The following is a 21785-nucleotide window of genomic DNA, read 5'->3' on the forward strand; positions in this document are numbered from 1 at the left end:
TGTAATATTTTGTAGCTGAAGAATTGCATTTAGGAAAACTATGAAACTTACAGGGCAAAAATCAGTTTCTCAGTCAATCCCATAAGTACAGTTGCAATCACTGTTCCAAAGATGAAAAGTCCGGAATAGACGTGTATGGGCATGAGAAGTGCTCGGAGAGAAAGTGGAGCCCAAGGAAGCAGAAAGACAAAAAAACCTAGGAGAAGCTAAACATAAAAAATTCAGAGGTTATCAATTAATTGTAAGTTTTAACTGTTTTAAAATTATTGTTAGAGAAGCAATATGTGCACGAGAAAACATTTCATTTAGAACCAAGTTTCCCCATTCTAGTTCCACTCAAAACTGACACCTACTATGACTTTCTCAAGCATCTTTCCATAAAATTTCTATGACCAAACAAGCATATGTGTGTGTGTGTTTAAAGAGAAAGTGAGTTAGACATAGAAAATGAACTTATGGTTACTAAAGGTTAAAGGGTGGGGAGGAATAAATTAAGAGGATGGGATTAAAACATACTCCCTACTATACATAAGATAGATAACCAAAAAGGCCTATTGTATAGCACAGGGAATTATAGTCAATATCCTGTAATAACCTAAAATGGAAAGAATCTAAAAAAGAGTGTGTGTGTGTGTGTGTGTGGCGCGCGCACACGGTCTCCCCAGGTGGCGCTAGTGGTAAAAAACCCGCTTGCCAATACAGGAGATGTAAGGGATGTGGGTTCGATCCCTGAGTCAGGAAGATCCCCTGGAGAAGGGCATGGCAACCCACTCCAAGTATTCTTGCCTGGAGAATCCCATGGACAAAGGAGCCTGGCAGGCTATAGTCCATAGGGTCGCGGAGAGTTGGAGACAACTGAAGTGACTTAGCACAGCACAGTACGTGTGTGTGTGTGTGTGTGTGTGTGTGTGTGTGTGTGTGTGTGTACACACACATATATATTTACATATAACTGAATCATCTTGCTGTATACCTGAAACTAACACAACATGTAAATCAACTATATTTCAATAAAAATTTTTTTAGAGAGAGAAAGAGGGAGTTTTTAAAAATGTAAGTGGGGTTTTATTGTACATATTTGTTCTGCATATTGCTTTTTTCTCTTAACAGTATATCTTGGAGATCTTTTCATATCAACTCATGTTAATCTAGTTTATTCTTTCTAATGGCTAATATTTTAAGACTAACAAATTATTCAGTTCCCTATTACTGGACATTTCTATTTCCAGGTTTTTGCAGCCATTAATAAGGCTACAATGGACATTCTGATACTTAATTGTTCTTATCAGTTTCCGTAAGATTGCCAAGTAGGAAGGGAAGTAAAAGACTTTTAAGTCACTAAATCTAAGTACAATAGTACACATTTTGTCAGTACAACCTAAAGAAAGCTATGTGGAAAAAACATGACAATTTTTGTTTTTTTTTTTATGAGGAAGAAATGAATTCTGCAGAAAATTCTCTCCATCTCCTCAATAATTAAATCCTTACTGGGATACTTCTCTGCAGTGAAGACAGTAAGATTCTTACAGAAACCAAAGTCTGTTAATGCTTTCACATTTGTTTTGTTGTCCCACACTCCTGCCCATTAAGGAATCACTTCGCCTCCAGAAAATAAAGATGACTTAATGACCACTGAGTTTAGAGGGGTATTTTTTTTTCAGCTATCTCTTTGGGATCTACCACCCTAACAAAACAACTATGAGAAGACACGAGAATGAGAAGAAACACTAGCATCACTGTTCATTTTTCCTGATTGAGATCAAAGGGGGATAGAGAAGAATGAAAACAGAAGGGGTTTGAAGCCCTAAAACACATTTAGAAATCAGCATAAAGGCAATAGTAATGAATGCAAAGTAACTGAAAATGCATTTTATAGGCTGGTTTGCATACTTTATTTTTCATTAACGTCACAAATGCCTGAATATATTAGAAAGGGTTCAGAGAGTCCTCCTTGGTGGTTCAGAGTGTTCCTAATCCTCCTTCAGTGCTCTTTAGTGATTGATTCTTTTAGTATTAATATCAAAGGGCAAGCATCCTAATGTACAGGTTGCACTTTCTATACAAAAATGGGGCTTAGGTGAGTGACTGCCAAGGATTTAGGACAAATATATTTCTATGAGTAAGTCACACTATCTTTTCTGTGACTAATCCATGGAAATATTTTTTTTTCCATATTCCTATTCTCCTGCCTCTTCTGAAATTTCTAAGATTCTTATTGTTTTAAATAATTCTTAATGTTTTCTCTTATTTCTTTCAGGATTTATCTTGTGTGTCTCTTATAATCCCATAAAGCTCAATGATCGAAGTAGATGGGACATCGGACTTACAGGACTCCAGGGTGATTGCGCTCTAAGTCTTACTTTTGCTATGAAAACATTTTTTTCAACATCAAGTTATTTTTAAAAGGAAAAGAAAAAAAATTACAGGATGCTTATCTTTGATTAAAAGTGTTCCAAATTATGCAAATTTATAACATAAAGATGTATAGTTTATATTAATCATTCTTTATTTCCTTTTTCTAAGCATTTCTCTTTGGGCCCATGCTTGTCTTATGGAACAATGTATCCCCCACAAGCTAGATAGGTATCCAATGCATAATTGGTATTTAATTCTGTTGAAAAATGGATAAGTATTTTTCAACAGAGTTAAATGGGGTCCTGTAAGCAAATTTCTGATGTCCCATCTACTTATATCATTGAGCTTTACGGGATTATAAGAGACACACAAGATAAATTCTGAAAGAAATAAGAGAAAACAGTAAGAATCATTCAAAACAATAAGAATCTTAGGAATCTCAGAAGAGGCAGGAGAATAGGAATATGGAAAAAATATATTTCCATGGATAAATCATGAATAAAATTTCAATGACATAAAATGATATTCTCAACCATGAAGGTGTTAATGATCTATAGCTGAAATGAAAAGGTCATCTTCAGGTTGTAAAGGAGCCTACCACAAGGCTTCCAGTTTTAATAACAACAGTTGACTTGTGTCATTCTAGTACGCTAAGCCCTAGTCTGAGCCTTTCGATGCATTATTTGTCCGTGGTTCCTATGATGTTGTGAAGGATGTATGAAAGTCTTACTAAGTGAGCAAACTAAGCCCAGAAAAGTTCAATAACAAGTCCAAAGGTCACAAATTACAAATGAATGAAACTGATTCAAACTGAGGTCTTCCGGATTCCAAGTCCTGTGTTCATAAATACTACCAGATATTTGGATGTAAGCAAGGAAAAAGTCAGGGACCACATTTTCTCCTGTTAAACAAAAGTTATAAAGTTGTGACGTGGCATTTCTGAGAAGCCTAGTTAGTACACAGATAAAACAATAAGAGATAAGAATCTGAATATTTCAGAGAGCAAAAGAGAATCTTGAAACAATTAAAAATGTTTTCAATTTACCCAAGTTTAATATTAGAATATCCATTGATGTAACTGACTACGTTAACAGATTAAAGAGGAAAAACCGAAGTCACATCTCAACATACACAAAAAACATCCAATAAAATTCTACATTCATTCATGATTTCAGGTCTTCCCTGGTGGCTCAGATGGTAAAGAATCTGCCTGCAATGTGGGAGACCTGGGTTCAATCCCTGGGTTGGGAAGATCCCCTGGAGAAGGGAAGCACTACCCACTCCAGCATTCTGGCCTGGAGAATTCCATAGACTGTATAGTCCATGGGGTCACTAAGACTCAGACGTGACTGAGCGATTTTCACTTTCATGATTTCAAAAGAAAAACAAAACCAATTCACAAACTGGAATAAGAGAAAATGTGAAGCATCTGTACTGAATAGTGAAATATTAGAAGTATCCTCTTCAAAAAAAGAACAGTACAAAGATTCTTATCTCTACCTCTATTTTATACCCTGTAAATACTTCTATATACTTCTGTGTACTTCAACAGCTTCCCTGGTGGCTCAGTTGTAAAGAATCTGCCTGCCAGGGCAGGAGATGTGAGTTTGATGCCTGGGTCAGGAAGATCCCTGGAGAAAGAAATGGAAATCCATGCCAGTATTCTTACCTGGAAAATCCCATAGACTACAGTCCATAGGGTTGCAAAAGAGTTGGACACAACTGAATGACTAAACGACAACAAATATATACTTTAATACTTCTATACTCTTCAATTCCACTGGCTTGGATGCAGAGAAAAAGAGACAAAACTGGCAGTGCAGATAAATGGCAAAGACAGGGACAATTCAATAAATGGTGCTGGGGAAAGAGCTTATCAATCTGCAGAAAAAATGAAGTTAGATAACAGTATCTCATCATGAACTAACAATTCTAGATGAATTAAGTATACTTCATATCAAAGACAAAACTTTAATACTCTTAATAGAAAACATAAAAGAAATTAATATTTCCAATAATATTATTGTAATGTAACCTCTTGGCTATTCATAGGTTTTTCTCTTCGACCAACTGTTCTCAAATATTAGTGTGTATCTGAGTCACTTTCAGGGACCATGAAAGCACATATTGCGGGGCCCACCCACCTCCCCCCTCCCCCACCCTCCATCGTTGAGTTTTTGATCTAGGAGGTCTGGAGTAGAACCTGAGAACTGGTTTGTTTTGACCTCACGGTACAGAAGGATTTCATAAACAAGTCATCAAAACAAAACAAAAAATGATAACCTAAAGGAAAAGATGATTAATTTGTTTCACTAAAATTAAGAATTTCTATTCGTCAAAAAATGCTAAGAAAAGAGAAAATACAAGCCTCAATGCTTGAAGATATATATAATACATATAAATGAACAGGAATCTGACACAGAATACCTACAAACCTTTAAGAAAAAGGAAAACAAACTCATTGTTTAAATGCACAAAAGACACAAACAGGTATCTTTTTTTAGAGGTGAACCCTGAGTAACCAGTGAAATAAACAAGAAAATCACAAGACATCATTTTATACCCACCACTTTGGCAATACTTAAAAAGTGAGAAGAGGATGCATGTTGGCAACAATGTGCCATATGTGAACTCTTATTTGCTGCTGACAGCAACATAATTGGAAACACTTTGGAAAACAAGTTGACACTATTTTAGACTGAGCATACAACTGTTATTGTAAGAATACCGCCAGAGAAACCTTTGCATATGAGGGCCAAGAGATGTGTATGTGAATGATCAATTCAGCATTGTCAGAAACAGAATACAACTCAAAATCATCTAAAAGTGTAATAGCAGGAGAATAGATAAGTAAATGTGTGGCCTATTTATGCAGCAGAATACAAAAGTAGAAATGATTAAACTACAGCTAGAGGAGTCAGTATAGTTGAATCGATAGAATGAAAAAAATTGTAATCAAATACTTAATGATACTGTTTCTTAAAAAAATAAAAAATACAAAGTAAACAACATATTGTTCGGGAATTTACAGCATGTAGTAAAATTACAAAGAAAAACAGGAATGAGAAAAAGGTTCTGGAAAATGGTTACCTGCAGGAGTTAGGATAGGTAGAAAAATGTGGGATCAAGTTGAGGGGGAGAGGGGTTCTATGTTTTCTAAATTAAGGTGGATAGTGGAATTATGAGAGTTAATTTTATTACGATTCATAACTTCTACATACACACACACACACTGGCTTTTTTTTTTTTTAAATCCCCCATAGGCTAGATGTCACAAGTAGAAAAAAAGAGCCTAAAATTTGAAATGCTTTGCAATTCATAGACAAACACAGGAAGCGTGAAGACTTTCAGCTTGTTTTGGTTGTATTGCTTTGTTGCTAGTCCCCTTTCTTGCTTCTTTTCATTTATTGAAACAGCCTGGACCCTGGCTTCATTTGGCCGGTAAATCTTGACTTTATAAAGTGGTTAAACCAAAGTTCAAGATCGCTAAGGTAATCTCTTGACAATCTCTTCCATGCTCTTCATACTCTGTGGTAGGTTTGTTTACTGAGTTGGTCTTGGGAAGAATGCAAACAGACCTCACAAACGTGGATGAATGGCCTGCACACAATTATACTTTGCAATTGAAGTGCACAACAGTTGGCGGCTGTGCAAGTGAGCAGCAAGCAGGCTGCTGTAGCTGCTCCAAGAGGGGGGGACTTCCTGTTCTCCACCTACAAGCGGCAGCTCTGAGAACCTCCACTTACGGAGAATTCGTCCTGATTCACGGAGAAAATGGTTCCCCTTTTTTACTTCTAACTTAATCTGACAGAGGCACATCTCTGTCAAAGCATGTTTTTGTGGTTCATGAATTTTTACAACTAAGAATAGGGAGGGATCTTTGTAAATCTTAATAAGAAAGAGGCTTGAAAGTGAAAGTGAAGTCGTGTCAGGCTCTTTGCAACCCCATGGACTGTAGCCTACCAGACTCCTCCGTCCATGGGATTTTCTAGGCAAGAGTACTGGAGTGGGCTGCCATTTCCTTCTCCAGGAGGTCTTCCCAACCCCAGGAATCGAACCCAGGTCTCCTACATTGCAGGCAGACGCTTTACCGTCTGAGCCACCAGGGAAGCCTAAGAAAGAGGCTTAGCTCCTATCAAAAGCGAAGAAAGCAAGCTTAGAATTGGTTTCTTTCCATGGGGATAGGAAATATTCTTTCGTTTAATTTCTTCCTGAGAACATCTGGGTGATCTCTTCTGTCACTTCTTCAGGGAAGCAATGCAAGTAACTTAAAAACAGCTTGGATGCAATAACCGAATAAAGTTGGAATGTAGTCATCTTTCCCAGAAAAGGAATAGGAAGGAAATGGTTCATCTGGTCTCCAAACAACCAACCAGAAGTTACCACACGTGACATGAATATTCACAACCTGATTTGAGGGAACACTGTTTGCTTATTTAGTTTTAAAAATTGTGTATATATGATCTTTTGTGACATGTGATTTACTTATATTTTAAGACAAAAGAGCCACAAGTTCAAGCAAGAAAAACAAGATGCATTTAAAAATTTAATACCCTCCCCCAGAACAAATAATTCCCCAACAACCCCACAATAGTATTCTGGTATATTCTCCCATAACTTTCTTTACCCATCTACACATAAATGCTTTTTTCCCTTTCTTTCCTCCCCCCTTCTCAAATGACACTTTACTATACACATTATTCTTCAGTATTTTTTTACATTGAAGAACATATAGGAGATGCAAGAGATGCCGGGTTCAATCCCAGGGTCAGGAAGATCCCCCGGAGAAGGAAATGGCAACCCACTCCAGTATTCTTGCCTGGAGAATCCCATGGACAGAGGAGCCTGGCAGGCTATAGTCCATGGGGTTCACAAAGAGATACAACTGAGCATGCATACATATCACACACTAGACAGAACTACATTCTTTGTAATAGCTGTGTCATATTCAACAGATTTACCACAGGTTCTTATTGATGGTCATTTAGTTTGCTTCCCATTTCCTGCAAGCACTGCTGCACTAAAAATCCTTTTTTAGAGTTCCTTTTGTGACAGCATTTTATTTCTGATCTCCCCAAATGTGGGACTGCTAGGTTAAAGAGTAAGTATATATGTTACAATGTTGTGTAAAAGTATATACATATTTTTTTTAAAAAATAATAGATATTAACAAACTACTTCCCTAATTTGGTGGCAATTCACTTTTCCATAAGCAGTGTAGGAGCGTACCCTTACCTCTCACCTCTATGCCAGCAATGGATATCATTATTGTTCTGTCTATTTCATGGGAGGAAAATTACATTTTATTGTTATTTTAACTTACATTTCTCTAATTTCTTAGTGAGGTTGGACATTTTCTCATATGCTCATTGGTGATTTAATTCTTTCTTATCTGAACTGTCCAAATCTTTTGTTCATAATTCTATTAGGTTGACTTTTTAATTATTGATTTTTAGGAGTTGTTTTGTATATTAAACACATTAAGCCTTAACACATAACAAGATTACTCCCCATATCTCCTTGAGCAGTTCCTGGTGATGGTCACATATACAAACAGTCCTCTATAGCCCCAGGTTCAGAATCCATAAATTCCACCAACCAGAGATAAAAAAAAAATGTTCAGAAAAATAACTGCAGAAAGTTCCGAAAAGCAAAACATGAATTTGCCATAGACCAGGAAATATTTATATAGGATTTACATTGTATTCACATAGCATTTAAATTGTATTAGGTATTGTAAGTAATCTACAGATGATTTAAAGTATATGGGAGAATGCATATAGGTTATATGCAAATATGTGCTTAGTCACTCAGTCGAGTCCCACTCTTTGCAACTCCATGGACTGTAGCCCACCAGGCTCTTCTGTCCATGGGGATTCTCCAGGCAAGAATACTGGAGTGGGTTGCCATGCCCTCCTGCAAGGGATCTTCCCAGCCTAGGGATCAAACCCAGGTCTTCCTCATTGCAGGCTGATTCTTTACCATCTGAGCCACCAGGCAAGTCCTGTATGCAAATACCACACCAATTTTTACAAGAAGCTTGAGTATCTTTGGAATTTGGTATCTGAGAGGGTCCTGGAACCAATCCCCCAAAGATACTAAGAGATGAAAATAATTTAAAAAAAATTTATGTATCCATATATGTCTTTCTTTTCCTTCTAGATTTCTTGTCAACCTTATAGCCTGCCCTACCTCAGTATTATACAGATTACATGCTTTTTAATTTTCTTTTTCTCTTTTGATTTTGGATTTTTTTATATCCATATCTTTAATCTACTGTATCTGGTATCTTTTTTTTCTTTTGTGTGATATACATAGTCTTTTTGTTTGGTTTCCTTCAAATGGGCAGTCAGTTATGATGATAACATTGATTAAATAAGCATTCTTTCCCTGGTAAATTAAAATACTATAATGTCATAGAAAAAGTTATTATATATACTGTCTGTCTTCTGTGTTCTGACCATGAATATATTTTGTTTATTCCTGTGGGAATACCTTGTTTTGAATAAAGCAGGTCTCCCTGCACTTCAAAATTTTCTTGGTTATCCTTGGGCACTTATTCTTTTGCATAAAGTTTAAAATTCTCATTGGGTTTAAAATTATAATAAAAATACAGTTGAAGAAGGAAGAATGTTTCTATATTAATTTTTCTCTCTCAGTAGCATGGTATTCCTCTCTTCATACCATATTTTCTGTTTTTTTGGTAGAATTTTATAGTACTGCACTGTAAAATTTACAGGATTCTACTTCCTATTCTAAGTGGTTATTTGTAGTATAGGGAAAAGTCATTGGATTCTGTTGGCTATCTTTTATCCAGATACTTTTCCAAATTCTTTCATAATTTAGTCATCTCTTGGATTTCTAGATATCATATGATCTGAAAACAGGAAAAAGGGTCACAAATTTTCTATTATTTATATGTATTTTTTTCATTAGCTGTACATTAGCTAAAACCTCTAAAATGAAATTGAATACAAAGGTTGCAAACATCAGTGTTTTATTTTTTAATGGAAATGTCTTCAGTATTTCAGAGTTTAAGCTTATGTTTGCTGTTAGATGTTGGTAAAGGTGTTTATTATTAAAGCTGCCTCCTTAGATATGAAGTATGCAGTACACAAGGGGCCAAGTTGAAGAAGAGCTTGTTTCCTCCCAGTGTACTGGATTGGTTTAAAGTATTAGTTCCTTGTAGGTCAAAGTATAAAACAATCTGGAACTGCTAAGCTGCTAAGTCACTTCAGTCGTGTCCGACTCTGTGCGACCCCATAGACAGCAGCCCACCAGGCTCCCCTGTCCCTCAGATTCTCCAGGCAAGAACACTGGAGTGGGTTGCCATTTCCTTCTCCAATGCATGAAAGTGCAAAGTGAAAGTGAAGTCGCTCAGTTGTGTCTGACTCTTAGCGACCCTATGGACTGCAGCTTACCAGGCTCCTCTGCCCATGGGATTTTCCAGGCAACAGTACTGGAGTGGGTTACCATTGCCTTCTCCTAACGTCTTTTTTAACTGATAGATTTCAAATGACCTGACGAATTGCTTATCATGTTATTGGTCTGCTTAGGTTTTCTAATTCCTCTTGGGTCAACTTGTTAGTTTATACTTGGCAAGAAAATAATCATTTTTTCTTTAAGATTTTAAAGAATATTACCATATTATTAAAATTTAATAAACGGTCCTAATTTTAAAATATTTTTTGTATCTGTGATTATATTTTTAAAATTCTGAATGATGTGTATATTATGCTTTTTCTCAATCAGATTTGCAGTGGTTTATCTATTTTTATCCTGGGCTTCCTAGGTGGTGCTAGTGGTAAAGAACACACCTACCAATGCAGTAGACGCAGGAGATGTGGGTTGGAAAGATCCCCTGGAGGAGGACATGGCAACCCACTCCAGTATTCTTGCCTGGAGAACACGATGGACAGAGAAGCCTGGTGGGCTACAGTCTATAGTCGCGAAGACTTGGACACAACTGAAGCAATTTGCTCACGTGCACTTTTATTTTATTCTACTTGTTTTAAAGAACCAGCTTTTCATTTTATCTATAATTTCTTCTATTTTTTTTTTTTTTTAAATTTATGGTTCTGATAGGCTAAATCATGCCTTTTCCCAAAGATGTCTACAGCTTAATCCCTGCAAGCTGTGAATACATTATAGTAGCAAAAGACACTTTCCTGATGTAATTAAGGTTATGGATGCTTCTGATTGGGGAAAAACCCTGGATTATATGGGCAGCCCAATCTAATCACATAAACCCTTTCAAAAGCAGAGAATTTTGGCTGGAGGAAGAAGAGATGAAGAGGAGAAAGAGGGAGAAGTCAGAGAGATTCCAAGCCAGTTTGATGGAGGGGGGCCATGTGCAAGGAACAGAGTGAGAAGCTAGGAACAGCCCTGAGCTAATAGCCAGTGAAAGACTAGCACCTCAGTCTTACAAGCACAAGGAATTAGATTCTGCCAACAACCTGACCTATTTTGCAAGTTGATTCTACCCTAGAGTCTTTCTATAAAAAGCCCAGGCCAGCTAACACCTTGACTTTGGCCTTGTGAGACCCTGAGCAGAGAAACCAGCCAAGCCAACATGGATTTCTGATGTGCAGAAACTGTGAGGTAATATATTTGTATTGTTTTAAGCCCCCATGTTTGTGGTAAATTGTTACGGCAACAACAGAAAATAATACAATTGTTCACAGATTTTTTTTGGATGGGAGGGAGGGGGTCTTTACTATTCCTTGTATATTTTGCTGTTCTTTTTTATTTCCTTTTTTTCCCTTCTTGTTTTACTGAGATATAATCAATCTTTTATTTTCTTAAGTGAATACTTCATTTATATATTTTAAGTTTTTCTTTCCAATAAATAAACACATTTAAGCCTATATTCCTCTGAGAACCATTTTATCTAAGACCCAAAAATTTTAGAATAAATATTCTGTTTTTTGCTAATTCTGATATATTTCTTGCTGCTGCTGCTAAGTCACTTCAGTCGTGTCCGACTCTGTGCGACCCCATAGACGGCAGCCCACCAGGCTCCCCCATCCCTGGGATTCTCCAGGCAAGAGTACTGGAGTGGGTTGCCATTGCCTTCTCCAATATATATTTCCTAATCTTACACATTAAGATATAGAGCACAGCATAAAATTGGTTTTCAGAAATTCCAGCTTATAGATCTAGTGTAAGAAACTTTGTTTTCATTTTAAAAGCTTTTTATTGTTATACAGGAAATGCATGTATATTTAGAAGACACAGAAAGTGAAAAGAAAAATAATCAACTAGAATAGAGCCCCCTAGAGATCATCAGCATTAACATTCTGATACATCTTTGCAAGTGTTCAGAGAATGCTTTGGTGTATAACTAACTTAGTAAAGGCATTTCATCTAATCCATTTTAACTTTGTACTCAGAACCACAGAACCCTCTCACAGGGAAGCTACACAGAGTTGGGGTGGGTGGTTTCCATTCGGCTTCTCAGAGACACGGCTCTCCACCGAGGATGCTCAAACACAGGTGAGTGATGATGGGGATGTTGTGGAGGCAGCAGAAGCAAGCGGGGAGGGCTCAGGATTGGCAAGACCAGGACCTGAGTCCTAGCTCTGCCACCTGTTCTTCCTCAGTGACCGTAAAGGTTATCTCACTTAAGGGGTTACAGGAGGTAAGCAGAATGTTGTCTGCTTAATGTGCAGAGTGGTATCTGCAGAATGCGCTCTGGCTCTCCTTTACTGCGTCCTGGTGTGGCCCACAGGAGGTGAGGCAAAGTGAGGGGAACAGACAGCTGAAAGCAGAACAGCGAGCTGAGAAAGTCCCGAAAAGATGCTAGTAGGCCAAGGGGACCCCCAAAGCAACTGAGGGATGTCCCCTGCTCGTACCATCCTACTCTGAAGGGAAACGGCCCACTGACTGCAGCAGAGGAGGACACTGTGTTCCAGATGAGAACACTGAGGGAAAATCAACTTTGAGGGCAGGAGATCTGGGCTTGGCCCGGCCATCCAGTATGGCATCTTTTCCTTGTTCCTTCTTGATCAGGAAGATCATGTTTGATATAGGATTTTCCCCATGCTCCCCTCTTGTCTGGCACCTTTCAATCCCCTGATCCTTATCTCCTGGCATGCTAATCCAAATTAAATAATTAATAGTGTCCGTATAGCTAGCAACTTCTATTTAGTTAAAATTAAAGAAGACTTAAGGCTTTAAAATCCTTACTTAAGAAGAAGAAAAATGACAAATAAATGTCTTCTAAGAGATCCCTATTTAAAAAGGTCATACATTCATATATTCTAAGATATGCCTTGAGGCTTTACAAACTCACTCCCATTTCTTCTCCTATATCCACAGGAAAGTAAGTTCACAATGATGTCCCAATCAGGAGTTGGATATATGTACTAAGGAAGGGAAATGAATTGACATAGTTTACAAAGATTTTTCAACAAAATGGTTAACACCAAAAACTTAAAAAATTAACCTTTACTTTTGTGACCTTGAACAGCCAAATTCCTATCTCACTCCCTTAACATGTTTAAAAATAGTGCCCTCAAGAGTATGTGTGTTTAATAAATAAAGACATTTAATGAGTGAAATGAAAATAAAACAATCATTGAGCCTTCAAAATCTAACAAAGATGCAAAAATTCATCTCTTTACTCATAAACTTAGAAAACAGAAATGACAGGGAATGTGGGGAAGAAATATCGAGCTCTTGCCTGTGCTAGTTCATCCAGCACATGGAATTTAAAGAGCGAACGATGGCAGCCTAGAAATGGTGAGATGGCACTTTCTCAACATACATATGCCCATATTTGAAACCTCACAATCATGCTCATAACTGAATTCTGGTGCCCTCTCAAGGGAAAATACTTATAATGGAAACAAACTGAATGATGACTAGTGGAAATGAAATGATTTCCAAGAAACTATGAAAAACAGAAAACATCGACAGTATCTGAATTGTTTTACTTTTTGTATCTTGTTTAGAAATACACTGAGATACTGACCTGTAAGATGTAAAGAATGACAGCTGTCAGTCCAACCCAGCTGTGCAGACTGTACATATTGGGGATCTTCTTGGCATTGTGGAAATCAAAAACAGCCACCAGAGAAATAATTGCAAGAATGGCAGCAACAGTGTTTAGCCCTGCATGGATGGATTTCATCAGGAGCTTGCTGCATTTCCAGGTCCATGGCAGTCTGTATACAATGATGGCTGAAGAGAGAAAAAAGGGCACAGAATGTAGTGTTGCTGTTCTTTTAACCAACACGAGATGAACATTTTGACACAGTGAACACTCCCTTCTATGAAACCCTTTTCTGTTAACTTTGGCTTCTCCTCTCTTCCCTGCCTCTCAGTGGTTTCTTCTTAAGCTCTTTGCTGGCATCTTCTTTACTCCCAACTTACGAATGAACCTTGATGCCTCTCAGGCTCAGTCTTAGGATTTTTTCCTCTCTCTGTGGGTGATCTCATTCAGTCTCTCACTAAAATGCTACCTCCATGGTTGGGACTCCAAAATTCTCATCTCCAGCCCAGAACTTATGAACTCCAGACCTACATATTCCAATGGCTTCTTGACATCTCTACATAGATGCCTCTCAAATATCTCAAACTCAACATGTCCCAAACTAAATTCCTAATCTTATGGTCTGGTTTCTTCATATAAGTGCCTTAATTTGACAAGAAAAAGACAGGCTAAAGAATAGAAAAAATAAGCGCAAAGATTTAAATAGACGAAAGAGTATTTCTAAGTATTTCATAAAAGAGTATATCCAAGTGACTAGTAAGCATAATAAAGATATCAACTTCATTGGTCAACAGAGAAATGAGAATACCTCTATCACACGTCTGAATGGCTGAACACGGAAAATACTGAGTACTGGAGAGGCTATGAAACAACAAAACTCTCATGCTCTGCTGCTGAGAGTTTAAAGGAGAACAAACACTTGGGAAAACTAGCAGTATCTACTTAAGCTAAACTTATGCATACCTTTTGTTGTTATTTAGTTGCTCAAGGCTGTATATTGTCTCCCTGCTTATTTAACTTCTATGCAGAGTACATCATGAGAAATGCTGGACTGGAAGAAACACAAGCTAGAATCAAGATTGCCAGGAGAAATATCAATAACCTCAGATATGCAGATGACACCACCCTTATGGCAGAAAGTGAAGAGGAACTCAAAAGCCTGCTGATGAAAGTGAAAGTGGAGAGTGAAAAAGTTGACTTAAAGCTCAACATTCAGAAAACGAAGATCATGGCATCTGGTCCCATCACTTCATGGGAAATAGATGGAGAAACAGTGGAAACAGTGTCAGACTTTATTTTTGGGAGCTCCAAAATCACTGCAGATGGTGACTGCAGCCAGGAAATTAAAAGACGCTTACTCCTTGGAAGGAAAGTTATGACCAACCTAGATAGCATATTCAAAAGCAGAGACATTACTTTGCCAACAAAGGTCCGTCAAGTCAAGGCTATGGTTTTTCCTGTGGTCATGTATGGATGCGAGAGTTGGACTGTGAATAAGGCTGAGCGCTGAAGAATTGATGCTTTTGAACTTTGGTGTTGGAGAAGACTCTTGAGAGTCCCTTGGACTGCAAGGAGATCCAACCAGTCCATTCTGAAGGAGATCAGCCCTGGGATTTCTTTGGAAGGAATGATGCTAAAGCTGAAACTCTAGTACTTTGGCCACCTCATGTGAAGAGTTGACTCATTGGAAAAGACTCTGATGCTGGGAGGGATTTGGGGCAGGAGGAGAAGGGGACGACAGAGGATGAGATGGCTGGATGGCATCATTGACTCAATGGACATGAGTCTGAGTGAAGTCCAGGAGTTGATGATAGACAGGGAGGCCTGGCGTGCTGTGATTCATGGGGTCGCAAAGAGTTGGACACGACTGAGCGACTGAACTGAACTGAACTGGAGTCATGTCTAACTCTTTTGCAACCCCATGGATGGTAGTCCACCAGGCTCCCCTGTCCATGGGATTTCCCAGGCAACAATACTGGAGTAGGTTGCCATTTCTTTCTCCAGGGAATCTTCCAACCCAGGCATCAAACCCATGTCTCCTGCATTGACAGGTGGGTTCTTTACCACTGAGCCATTATTATATATTAATTCTACTCCTGGGCACATGCCCCAAAGAAATATATACATACATTCACCAAAAGACATGTATTAAGAGTAGTATTATAGCACTATTTGTTGTGGCCAAAACCTGGGAAATTCCCAAATGTTCATCATGAAGAGACTGAATAAATAAATTGTGATATATTCATACCATGGCATGAATGATCTAAAACTAGAACTTAAAAAAATAAAATAAAATAAAAATAAAAAAATAAAACTAGAACTTCACTCAATGATATGGATCAATCTATAATGTCAATGCCAAGAAACTAGACATAAACAAATACACACTGTATGATTCAATTGATATGAAATATAAAAATAGGCAACACTCATCTTTGAAATAAGAAAAATCAAGACAGGAACTTCTCTGGCAATTTAGTGGTTAAGACTCTCCATGCTTCCAATGCAAGGGACATGGGTTTGATTCCTGGTCAGGGAACTAAGACCCCAGGTGGCCAAAACCTAATTAATTAATTGCCATATACTTTTAAAAAATAAATAAAAGATTTAAAAAATTGAAGAGTCAAGATAGTGGCTGCCCTTGTGAAGAAGGGGTATAGCAACCAGAAAGGAATGCACGAGGGATTTCTGGGCTCCTGCTAATAATCTGATTTTCAACCTGGCTTAATCAATAGATTATATGGCCACCCTATCCAGCATGCAATTAATTTTGTTTGGAAGGTAATATCCTGCCCCAACCTACCCTCATCCCACTCCTTATGTTCATTTCAGGGAAAATTTAAATATCTGGAAACGTATGGCAGGTTGAAAAGTTTAAAGAATACTCTCTTGGAAATAGGTCCCATTATATTAGCAATGGGTCACAGAAATTTCTTAATTCCAGAAAAGCAGCAGCAGCACAAGCTGCTGCCTTTTCCCTTCAAAGACATTTATATTTTGAGTATAAGAAACTTAATTGGATCATAAAATGTAAAAGATTATCTTGTCCATTTTCAGGCAGAAACACAAAAAACCTACAAAGATATTAATAGATGTGAATTCAGGCACTTTAAAGCTTTCAGCACAAGATGTCAATCTTCCTATTCTTTGGTTCCTTTCTAACATTTGAGAGGCAGGCACCACAGTTAGGACAGATTTCTTTTATCTAATCCAAATTCTGAAGGTTGACTACCTACTCATTTTAGTGCATATATGGCTATCTTATAAATGTTGATTGATTATATCAATATTTCCTTGAGGACATAGAAACTTTACAGGTAATCATTTCTATAGTCAATAAATCTTTTCAAGCCATTTAATACAACACCTTGAAAGGTATATGTTTAGGGGGTGCTTTGCCCTGTAGCTTCCAGGATCCTAGTTCCCCAACCAGGGATTGAACCCAGGCCTGATGGTGAAAGCACCAAGTCCTGGCCACTGGTCCCCCAGGGAATTCCCAAAAGGTATGCTTTTAAAAGCTAGTTCAGGAAGTTCCCTGGTGGTGTAGTGGTTAGGATTCCAGGCTTTTACTGTTGTGGCCCAGGTTCAATCCTTGGTCAGGGAACTGAGATCCCACAAACTGTATGGCATGGCCAAAAAAAAAAAATGAAATTAAAAAAATAAAAGTTAGTTCAACATCCTTTGTCATCCTACTTCAATGTCTTTGAGGGCAGAAATATGAGGGCACACACACACACACACACACACGAAACCGAGCTCTTGTAAGGTAGTAGGCACCATACTAAGTGCTCTACTTGTTTTCATTATAATGATCAACTCAACTCTGTGAGGAAGGCATAGTTATTATTACCGCTACACAGAGGAGGAAGTGGAGGCACAGAGAGGTGAAGTAGTTTGCTCAATATCATTGTGTTTTTAAATTAATATCATTGCTATCACCAGCATCATCATCATCATCAGCATCATATCCTCCAGGCACCACCCAGGGGAAGGACTCTTAGATTGCAGGGCTTGAATGGATGAATCCACATGCATAAGGGAAATACTCAGGCTGTTTCCCTGAAAAGCAAATTATGAGCCATGAATCACGACAGCTTTTCCTCCCTAATCTGGGTCATATTATACCCAAAATTTCCAAAATCAAAACTAAGCTCAGATGTTAGAAATCAGGAATAGTTATCAAGGATGAGGAGAGTTCAAGGGTTACCAGGGGGATTCTGGGGTGCCTGGAATGTTGTCTCATGATGCGAGCATGAGTGTGCTCATGCGATGAAAACACATCCCTTATGATTTAGGTACTTTTCTGCATGTATGTGGTTCTTGAACAAAAAGTACCTGAAAAATGTCCAAAATTCAAAGACAACTATGTTCCCAGTAAAGAACTTTCACTCTTCTCCATACTGCAAGAACCCCGAAAAATGTGTCAAATTTTTCACAAAACTGAAAGTCTACCCTCTTTGAGTGTCAAAACTTGATTTTTAAACTTTTCACATTTACCCAAATGATTTTCAAGTCAGTTGCCCACTAGCTTTCCTTCTCTAGCAATAGCAGGAGTGGGACACAATCCAATCTTTTATTGATGGTTTGGGGTTATCAGTAAAACATACTGTCCTATTGCTATGAAGCAGGAGAGGTACTTACCTCTGATCCAAGTGGGCCCAGATAATTACGTTTTTGTTTTCTCTAGTCCTTGAGTCTAGTTTTAGAATTTTCTATCTCCTCTTTTAGTTTCTTGCCCAGGTTAGGGTGCCTGCCTCCAACCTCTCCTCTCATCAGCCTGCACTATCTATTATTCCTACCAGCTTTAAGTTCTAGTTGATAAATTTTTAGCATGGCAAAACTCTTTTAACATCTTTAAATATGGATGGTGACTACATGGGGATCTATTAGTTTCTGTATGGTTGAAAGAGTTCATGAATAAAATTTCTGTAAGCCTGCAAACCTAATAGGCAATTAGTCTCACCTTCTAAGTAGGAAGCTTGTGGAAACCTCAGTGGCTCTCTCATAGGAGGCAGGCACGGAGTTTTCAGCACCTGTCCTGGTGATAGAGAAGTTCTGCAAGGTAGCTAAGTTTCAAATGCTCTCTGGATAAATGGAGGATAACTCCAAAGTGATGCATTTGCATAATGTGTTTATGTGCCTTTTAAAATGCATAAATAACCCAAATATGGTGAACGTCAGGAGAAAGGGCAACCTTAACAAATCAACCACATTTCTTCAACAAGAAGCTTTTTTCAACAGCAGTAAAAACTGCCTGTAGAGTGGAATTTAAATATTTCTTGCTTCTCTGGCTTGGCACTTACCTAGACACCATTCCTGAGGTTCAGTGAGAAGGAAGAAAAAGTTCTCAGAAGCCCATGAGGAGGGGAAATGCTATCAGACAGCTACTTGTGACTGAAACAAGGGTTTTCTGTTACAGGTCCGAGATGGCAAAACCATTTGGGGCAAGAAAAGAAGGGGAAACATGAACACATGTATGTGAAAAATACGTTAAAAATTTTTTTTAACTTTAAACTTTTTATTTTGTATTGGTGTATAGCTGATTAACAACGTTGTGGTGATTTCAGGTGAACAGTGAAGGGACTCAGTCATACATATACATGTATCCATTCTCCCCCAAACACCCCTCCCACCCAGGCTGGCTGATGGTGGAACATGCTGTTGTGATAAACTTGAAAAGGAAGGAGGGAAGGCAGGCAGGCAAGAAGGGAGGGAGGGAGGAAGACCTGTCTACAATTATTCTTTCAATAATGAAGAGGGAAACGCAGTAACTTGAGTTGTATTTACTTATTAGAAATCTTCTCAGTTCCTAAGCAGCATAATCAACTCAGGGACATGTGAAATACATATTCTCCAAGATGTAATCTCTGGTTTGACACCAGCTTTCCATCCATATACCATTACAAAACTATCCACATACACAAATTTGTCTTGTAGCAAACAATGCAAATGTAGAATTTGTCAAAGTGAATGTGGGGACAAGGGCACTTAGAGGGAGAGAAATGTGCCCATACATAGAAAACAATTTGACTCTAGTTCTTCTTTCTTTAAATCTTGTGATTTATGAAGATAGGAGCACATCTGTCTAGGTCACGGTCAGATCCCAGCATTTAGCAAAGAGCTCACAGAGCCTAGCACATAGCAGAAATTCAATAAGTATGTGTTGAATATATAAATCTTAATAAAGTACAGTAATTTATTATTTCCCAGAAAATGAGCAGATTCTCTTTTAAAATGCACAAATTAAAACTTCAACTGCCGACCCAAGTGTTGTGTGTATATGCTCAATCGTGTCTGACTCTTTGAGAACCCATGGACTGGAGCCTGCCAGGCTCCTTTGTCCATGGGATTGTCCAGGCAAGAATACTGGAGTGGGTTGCCATTTCCTTCTCCAGGAAAGGCAGTCAGATCTAACTGCTGACCCAAGTGTTAGCTCATATAAAACCAAATGGTCCTTTCAAATCAGTAAAAAGTATTCTGCCCTTGGACCCACTTAATAGCTTTAGATAAGCTTTAAGTGAACCACAAAATAAGTTATTAAAAGTGAAGTACACTGGAAATTGAAGACCTTTATAAACTCTGCTTAAATATGGTGTGCCCATCACACTTTTCTCAACTTTTTGAATAAAGTATTATTTTGACCTCCTTGGTAGAATGTTCCAAACAGGACTATTAAAATTTATAATTTATTTCCTTGTGTACCCCAGAATGTAGCAGACTCAACCCAAAGGACCTCAAGTTTAAATGTACAAGCAGAGAACTCCCTTTAAGTACGCTTCCTGAAAAGATTCCTACAGCAACTATCAGGGCGAACCTGAGCTCTGAAACATGCCTGTGTACTCAGACTGTCTCACAGCATGAATGTCATGAAACTGAAAACCTCTGGAGAATCAGAATGAAGGAAGTGATCTGAGCGATTTGGAAGATTTGTTTTAGCATCTTGGTACTAGAAGCATCTCTTTGAAGTGACTAAAATCCTCACAAAGGTATCTTCTGGGTACCAAATAGTGTATGAAAAGAGAAAAATTCAATTAATTGGCTAGACATTTACAAATATTCAGAAAACTTGCATTGTTAACAACACCAGCCATATTTTCGCTATATTTTCTTGTGCCTCAATCAATATTATAACAGATTAGAAATAGTATTGGCTCTGATATCACTGTGGAGAGGGCGATGGCACCCCACTCCAGTACTTTGCCTGGAAAATCCCATGGATGGAGGAGCCTGGTAGGCTGCAGTCCATGGGGTCGCTAAGAGTTGGACACGACTGAGCGACTTCACTTTCACTTGCATGCATTGGAGAAGGAAATGGCAACCCACTCCAGTGTTCTTGCCTGGAGAATCCCAGGGACGGGGGAGCCTGGTGGCTGCCGTCTATGGGGCCATACAGAGTCGGACACGACTGAAGCGACTTGGCAGTAGCAGTTAGCTGATATCACTGGTGGTAAATTTAACCCTGGTCAGGCATTTGACCTCTAAAATTAGGAGCTGAACTTCAAGTCCTAGACAGCTCTAAATATTTAGGGCTCAGGTGGAGATAGGACTACATCTTACTCATTTGTTTTACACAGTGTCTGGCATACAGTAGTGGAGGTGATGGCATTCCAGTGGAGCTATTTCAAATCCTGAAAGATGATGCTGTGAAAGTGCTGCACTCAATATGCCAGCAGATTTGGAAAACTCAGCAGTGGCACAGGACTGGAAAAGGTCAGTTTTCATTCCAATCCCAAAGAAACGCAATGCCAAAGAATTCTCAAACTACCGCACAATTGCACTCATCTCACACACTAGCAAAGAAATGCTCAAAATTCTCCAAGCCAGGCTTCAGTAATATGTGAACCGCAAACTTCCTGATGTTCAAGCTGGTTTTAGAAAAGGCAGAAGAACCAGAGATCAAATTGCCAACATCCTCTGGATCATGGAAAAAGCAAGAGAGTTCCAGAAAAACATCTATTTCGGCTTTATTGACTATGCCAAAGCCTTTGTGTGGATCACAATAAACTGTGGAAAATTCTGAAAGAGATGGGAATACCAGAACACCTGATCTGCCTCTTGAGAAATCTGTATGCAGGTCAGGAAACAACAGTTAGAACTGGACATGGAACAACAGACTGGTTCCAAATAGGAAAAGGAGTTCGTCAAGGCTGTATATTGTCACCCTGTTTATTTAACTTATATGCAGAGTACATCATGAGAAACGCTGGGCTGCAAGAAGCACAAGCTTGAATCAAGATTGCCGGGATAAATATCAATAACCTCAGACATGCAGATGACACCACCCTTATGGCAGAAAGTGAAGAGGAACTCAAAAGCCTCTTGATGAAAGTGAAAGTGGAGAGTGAAAAAGTTGGCTTAAAGCTCAACATTCAGAAAACGAAGATCATGGCATCCTGTCCCACCACTTCATGGGAAATAGATGGGGAAACAG

At 38.4% G+C, this 21785-nt stretch overlaps 1 protein-coding gene across 3 annotated transcripts in view; it reads right to left on the reverse strand.

Moving 5' to 3' along the window:
* CYBRD1 (cytochrome b reductase 1) overlaps positions 1 to 21785 on the reverse strand; it is a 34882-nt gene that overhangs the window by 4290 nt on the left and 8807 nt on the right. For all 3 annotated transcript variants that reach the window (XM_059875239.1, XM_005202340.5, NM_001206049.1), the window contains exons 2-3: positions 13331 to 13539; positions 52 to 206 (exon numbers count right to left, since the gene is read on the reverse strand). In XM_059875239.1, coding sequence (XP_059731222.1) covers positions 52 to 206; positions 13331 to 13539 — 364 coding nt within the window. The remainder of the gene's footprint in view (positions 1 to 51; positions 207 to 13330; positions 13540 to 21785) is intronic.

This window comes from Bos taurus, chromosome 2, assembly GCF_002263795.3.
Source record: "Bos taurus isolate L1 Dominette 01449 registration number 42190680 breed Hereford chromosome 2, ARS-UCD2.0, whole genome shotgun sequence".
Taxonomy (NCBI): Eukaryota; Metazoa; Chordata; class Mammalia; order Artiodactyla; family Bovidae; genus Bos; species Bos taurus.